At 38.9% G+C, this 6,598-nt stretch overlaps 1 protein-coding gene across 2 annotated transcripts in view; it reads right to left on the bottom strand.

The window, feature by feature from the left end:
• Window positions 1–6,598, bottom strand: part of F13B (coagulation factor XIII B chain) — a 28,644-nt gene that overhangs the window by 13,166 nt on the left and 8,880 nt on the right. For both annotated transcript variants that reach the window (XM_019502032.1, XM_019502031.1), the window contains exons 2-4: window positions 3,409–3,609; window positions 2,294–2,479; window positions 116–292 (exon numbers count right to left, since the gene is read on the bottom strand). In XM_019502032.1, coding sequence (XP_019357577.1) covers window positions 116–292; window positions 2,294–2,479; window positions 3,409–3,609 — 564 coding nt within the window. The remainder of the gene's footprint in view (window positions 1–115; window positions 293–2,293; window positions 2,480–3,408; window positions 3,610–6,598) is intronic.

The following is a 6,598-nucleotide window of genomic DNA, read 5'->3' on the forward strand; positions in this document are numbered from 1 at the left end:
GCAGCATTAAAAAGCACCCAGTGTCTGCATACTTTTCTGCCATAAGAAACAAAGGCTGCAGGGTTAGAGAACTTCTGAAAGGTTAAGTGAAGCCATCTAAAGGACAAAAACATACTAGTGCAGTTTGGAGTAAGAGACCATCCATGTGGATGACATGTCACCTCTTCAGTCATGTTCCCTCCTGTGGTCCGATACCCATCATCACATTCATATATCAGGATTTCATTCAACTTGAACAATCGTTGGGTTGTGATGTGACGACCATACTGTAAATCTGGTGCTAAGCAGCGGTCTTAAAAATAATGGAAATACATATTTAATACCTACTCTACTTAAAACCACAGGATTTTAACATTTTATCATTGATTCCCATTCAAGTCCCAAAATGTTAGCAGACCAGTCAAATTTGAAAACAAAACTTTGCATACAATTTGCAAGTAGCAGAATTATTAGGTGGGTGGAGGTTAAGCCTGTGATATCCATTTGTGAACAAAGTTTAGAGGGGACTGAATTCCTTTGCAACATACAAATTGCTTTACATTTGATATTTCTTTCTTCTTCCACTATTTGCATATTAACTTTCTGAAGCATTCACCAAGGTACAATGATGACCCCATAATTAAAATGGAACTTAATGAACAATAGTAGATGCTAATTTATCTGTATTGAAGTTTCTCTGTGAATATATTGACTCATATAGGTGCATTCAGATGTACATACTGACTCTGCAGTCTCCCAGCTATAATGAAATAGTCTCTCATTGTAGAGGAATACCTCAGGAGCTAGCAGTACTTTAGCTGGGATCTGCAAAAAGAAGTTTTCCCCCTATTGTCACAAAAAAATGCTCATTTCTGACGGTAAAACTAGAGCACAAGACAAGATGCATATTATACTACTGGATATAATCTGTGTTGATTTGTGTTGCCCTGTCAGACATTCACCACTCAAAATGGAAGCAGTGAAAGAAGTGGACTCTTGCCCAGAGTTCATCCTCTTCCAAAGAAAATTAAAAGCCTACAAATTTCTCTTCAGGTACACCTTTTTTGTAGAATAGGGGGACTGTCATGCATCAGCAGATGCATGACAAATAGATCCAAGGAGGTGATACTTCCCCTCTATGCGGCATTGGTCAGACTGCAGTTGGAGTACTGTTTCCAGTTTTGGGCACTGTACTTCAAGACGGATGTTGAGACTCGAAAAGAGGGCCACTCATATGGTTAGGGGCTTATAGGGAAAACTCTATGAGGAAAGATTGAGGGAGCTGGACCACCTCAGCCTCTGCAAGAGAAGGCTGAGAGGTGATCTTGTGGCCGCCTACAAATTCATTAGCAAGGGATCGGAGATGCTCTGTTCACCAGGGCACCTCTTGGTGTAACAAGGAACAATGGTCACAAACTGACAGAGAGCAGATTTAGGCTAGATATCAGGAAAAACTTCTTCATGGTAAGGGTGGCCAAAATTTGGAATGGGCTTCCAAGGGAGGTGGTGCTCTCCCCTACCTTGGGGGTCACTAAGAGAGGGCTAGATAGGCATCTGACTGGGGTCATCTGACCCTAGCACTCTTTCCTGCCTAGGCAGGGGTTGGACTCCATCTATTGAACAGAACTCATGTTATGTCCAGCTATATTTGCAATAAGACTCTACCTCCTAAAATCTTACATGTCAAAATAATACAAAGGGTAGTTACAATCCTGTTTTTATATGTGAAACAGTGAGCTAAATTTTGCTTTGCCTTATAAGAAGCCATCAATGCAATTCTACCGATTTTTCTACTTTAAATCAATTTGCTGAATTATTAACATTACTTTTAAATGTTAACATCTCTTATATTATAATATCATGTAATGTGGCAATGTAACATCAATAGATATTATCATCTACTATTGTCCATTAGGTTCCATTTCAATTATGGGGTCACAATTATGCTTTAGTGAATGCTTCAGGAAGTTAATGTACCAATAGTGGAAGTATAAAGAAATATCAAATGTAAAACAATATTTAGACAGTTCTCCCATTAGAGAATGTATACGGTTTCAATATTTTATGTTTTCTTTAACTACTTGGTGCAGAATCCTGTATAAATTTACATTCAAGCTTAACTTTAAGTCTGTGAATGAGTAGTTTGAAGGGAGTCAACTAGCGTTAACTTGCATAGCTCCCATGATTGAAAACAGTTGAGAATATGCCCCGATGTTTTCAAGATACCTTAATTTATGACAATCCAGATGTAATGTTTTTGTAAGGAAGAAAAGTAACAAAAAGACAGTCAGTGTGAAAAAATGCAACCACATACCAAACATTTTAGCACAGGCTGGTTGGGAAGACCATCCTTCTGGATGACACTGTATTGTTTCTTCAGTGTTACCACCTGGGGTGTGGTAGCCTGAATCACATCTGTATTGCAATTTCTCTCCTATTTTGAAGGATTCTTTTGTACCAGAGAAAAAGCCATTTTCCAAGGGAGGTTTGTTACATTTTTCTAAATAAAAGGCCGTAGTTAGAAAAAGGTAAACTAACAGAACATTGTACCAAACTCTACTTTATTGGGTAAATAAAGTTTTTTCTCCTGTCCTTGCTTAGAGTAGAAAAATGAATAGCCAAAAATATTTGTACTTGCTTAGAAAATCAACACAAAACATTATATACTGAAATCAGAAGATAATAGTTGCAGAATTTGGACTGGGAGGAGGTTCTCAGTTTCTTCTGGCTACCTTTCCCTATTTTACTTCATATTACTATTGCAGCACATGGAGCCTTGGCACAAGTGAGTCTTGTAATGTTGGAGACAATCTTTAGAGCTGGAGAAATCTCCTGAAAGTCTAAATTAAAGACTAAAAACTTCCTCCTTTTCAATGGATCAGAGAAGAGATAAACTTATCTTCCAGAAGCAATTTCAGGTCATCAGGAAAAGAACAAATGCAGTTATATTCAGCGAAGATAGCTTCTCCACCTGCTCATCGAAGTGCCTTTTTTTTTTTAATTTAAGAGAACTGGGGAGGTACAAATGGTCTTCTCATACCCAAATATTCTCTGAGCTTTTCAATAAACATGTAACCAGTCAGCTCCTGCAGATGCCAGGATCAGCTGCTAGTCCCACAGACCCTGCTGGATGGTTTATCAGGAGGTAGGGCCTCTATATATAATGTGAAGATTACTGAAGAATGGCAGGATTAGACTGAACTAAAATCTGACCAAGAGAACAGTCATTTGTTCACCAGAAAGGGGAGTTGAGCTCTTTTAAAGAACAAGCACTCTTGAAAACACAAGGCTGACATTACAAAATTTCTTTGTGAAGACCTGATTTTGGTTCTGTACCCTAACTTTTCTCTACCCCTCCATTGCTACCCTTTTCAGGGATATCCACTGAAGTCACCCTTAGAAGCAACAAGGCCAATGAAGTTAACTTACTGTAACATTTTGGTGCTGGAGACCATCCCTCGGCTGTACAGGTTATCTTCGCATCTTGACTCCCCGAACCAGTTGTATAGCCAGCCAAACAGGCATAGGAAAGTTTTTTGTTTTTACTCATTGGAAAATAGAAACTCTTAAAACTGTAATAATACTGGCCAATCTTGCCATTTTCTATGTGTGGCAAATCACAAGGTTTATCTAAAAAAAAATTGTAATTAGAGAATAAAATATTTATAATTATTTTCCCCCTGCATTTAAAAAAGATGATTTAATTTAAAATTCATTGTCTTGCCAGAACTCTGTCCAGATATGGAGCCCAGCATAAAATTAAATTCTACATTTACTACTGAGGTCCCATTCTACAACCACCTCTCCAACAAGAAGCTGATCTGAAGTCACACGACTGGCTGGATCTTGGCCAATGGTTATAGAAACAACCCAAAGCATTTCTTATAATCTTTTCTAATACCTCAGGGACATGACAAAACTAAACAAAAGTAAAATGAAGAAAGTGGCATCTCATATGGCATCCCAGACCATAATTTAACATGGAGTCAAATTAATTAAGCACCCCAATTTCCTTTCATTTGTTAGAACAACAACAAAAATACTAGTTAAAAGCAACCATGATTACCACTATCTGGCTTGATACAACCTATTGTTGAACTGGTCCCTAACTGAAAATGCTTTTATTTGGCACATACAGTATTTGTTTGGTTGGAATTTTTTGGTTTTCTGTTTGTTTGTTTGTTTCACATGTGTCACCCCCAGCATGACATTTGAGAAAACAGGGGGGACATTCACAAGATTTTCATAAGTGACTTAAGCAATTGAAATGGATGCCACCAACACACATTTTTAATTCACCCTATAGGATGGCATCTAGATGTTAAATTAACAGGTTGCTCAAGTTTTTTAAACAGAATAAAAGAGTAGCACGTCTGTTTTAGAGCAAGTGTTTATTATAACAAGTATCATATATTCTAGTTAGAGGAAAAGCAATACATTGTACAAAAGAAACTTGAAAATCATACACATTAATTCCTTAACCACATTTAAAAGGGGAAGGCAAAAGAGGAACATAACAAGAATTGCCATTGACTGGGTCAAACCATAGGTCCATCTTGCCCAGTATTCAGTGTCACACAGCAGAGAGGGTGGATGCTAAAAGGGAAAGTGAACAAGGTAGGACCAGAGTTTTTTTTCTGCTGCTACTCTCCTACTTGCAACCTCTAGTACTTAAGGTCTAAGAGGTTCTGATTCAGAGGCTGTACCCTAACTCTCATGAACTTTTCCGCTACAAAATTGTCCAATCCCCTTTTGTCTAACCCCTGTGGCAGAGTTCCACACTTTAATTACACACTGTATGAGAAAACTTCCTTTTATTAGTTTTAAACTTACTACCTATTAGTTTCATTTTATGACTCCTATTTTCTGTATTATGAGAAAGTAGACGATACATCTTTATTTACTTTCTCTTCACTATTTAGTATTTTGTAAAGCCTTATCATACCCCCTCTTCAAGCATTTATTTGCTAAACTGAATAAGCCTAGCATGTTTAGTTTCTCCTCATACAGAAACCTCTCCATCCCACTAATCATCCTTGTTGCCCTTCTTTGTAACTTCTCTAGTTCTTCTATATCCTTTTTGAGGTGTGAAGACCATATCTGGGTGCAGTAGACAAGGTCTGAGCACACCATGAATTTATAAAAGGGGTATAATGATACTTTCTGCTTTATTTACAATTCTCTTCTTAAAAATTCCTAAAATTTTGTCTGCCTTTTTGATGGCTGCTGAGCACTGAGCTGATGTTTTAGTGAACTGTCCACAATGACTCTCATATCTTTCCTCTGTGGTAACAGCTAATGAAGTCATAGTATAGGTAGAGTTTGAGTTATTTTTGCTCATGTGCATCACTTCACACACATCTACACTAAATTTTATCTGCTATTTAGCATCCATTCACTCAATAGTGCCAGATCCTTCTGTAGTTCTTTGCAGAAGAATTTGGTCTTTACCACTTTGAATAACTGTGTCATTCACAAATTTGACCACCTCACTACTCACCCTCTTTTCCAAATTATTTATTAATACGTTAAACAGCACGAGTCCCAACCATGGGGAACCCATTTACTTCTTTCCATCCAGAACATTATCCATTTATCTTCACTCTTTGTTTTAAGGCAATTTCTAATCCACAAATGGATCCTCCCTGTAATCCCATGGCTACTTAGCTTCACTAAGAGTCTTTAATGGCAGACCTTGTCAAAGGCTTTTTGGAAGCCAGATATACTATGTCAACTAGATCATCCTGATCCACCTGCTTATTGACACCATCAAAGAACTCCAGTTTAGTGAAGCATGATTTCCCTTTGATAAAACCATGCTAGCTCCCCCAAGTCCTGTTCATCCATGTGCTGAATAAGTCTTTTTTAGTACAACTTTTTTCTTCTACCAGCTTTCCAGGAACAGAAATTAGACTCTCCATCCTGTACTTACCTGGGTCCCCTCCAAAGTCCTTTTTAAATATTAAAGTCACATTGGCAACCCTCCAGTCCTTTGGTACTGATGCTGGTTTTAGAGATAGGTTGCTTACTACAATTAGAAGTTTGGCAATTTCTGATCTTAGCTCCTTCAGGACCCTATAGTGAATGCTATATGGTCTTGGAGATTTGCTACTGTTCAGTTTATCAATTTCTTCTGAAGTTTCATTTTTTAAACCCTCAGTTTGGGTCAGCTCTACTAATTTGTCCCTAATGCAGAGGCGGGCAATTATTTTGGCTGGAAGGCCGGTTAATCAGTTTTGGTGATGCGTCGAGGGCCACAAGGGTAGCCCCGTCCCTTGACAGGTGCCCTGCCTCCTGGTCGCCATCTTGTGACCGGAAGTCCTGCCCCTAACCCTTGACCTTTGCCACTGGGAGTCTCTCCCTTTGTCCAGGAAGTACTTCTTTTGGGGCAGGGGGCAGTTTACTTGTATATTTTGTGTGGGGGAGGGGCATGGTGCAAGTGCAGTATGTGGGGGCGTAGGAGGGGTGTGTGCGTATGGTGCAGGTGGAGTGTGTGTGGAACTTGTATGCGTGTGTAGCTATGATGAAGGGGTGGGGTGTGCAAGGGGATGGGAGTGCATATGTGGGGAGGTGTAGGTGTATTTGTGTGGGGTGTGGGTACGTGCGTGTCTGTGTGGGT

This window comes from Gavialis gangeticus, unplaced genomic scaffold, assembly GCF_001723915.1.
Source record: "Gavialis gangeticus isolate Ggan-Ray unplaced genomic scaffold, GavGan_comp1, whole genome shotgun sequence".
In the NCBI taxonomy this organism is placed as follows: Eukaryota; Metazoa; Chordata; order Crocodylia; family Gavialidae; genus Gavialis; species Gavialis gangeticus.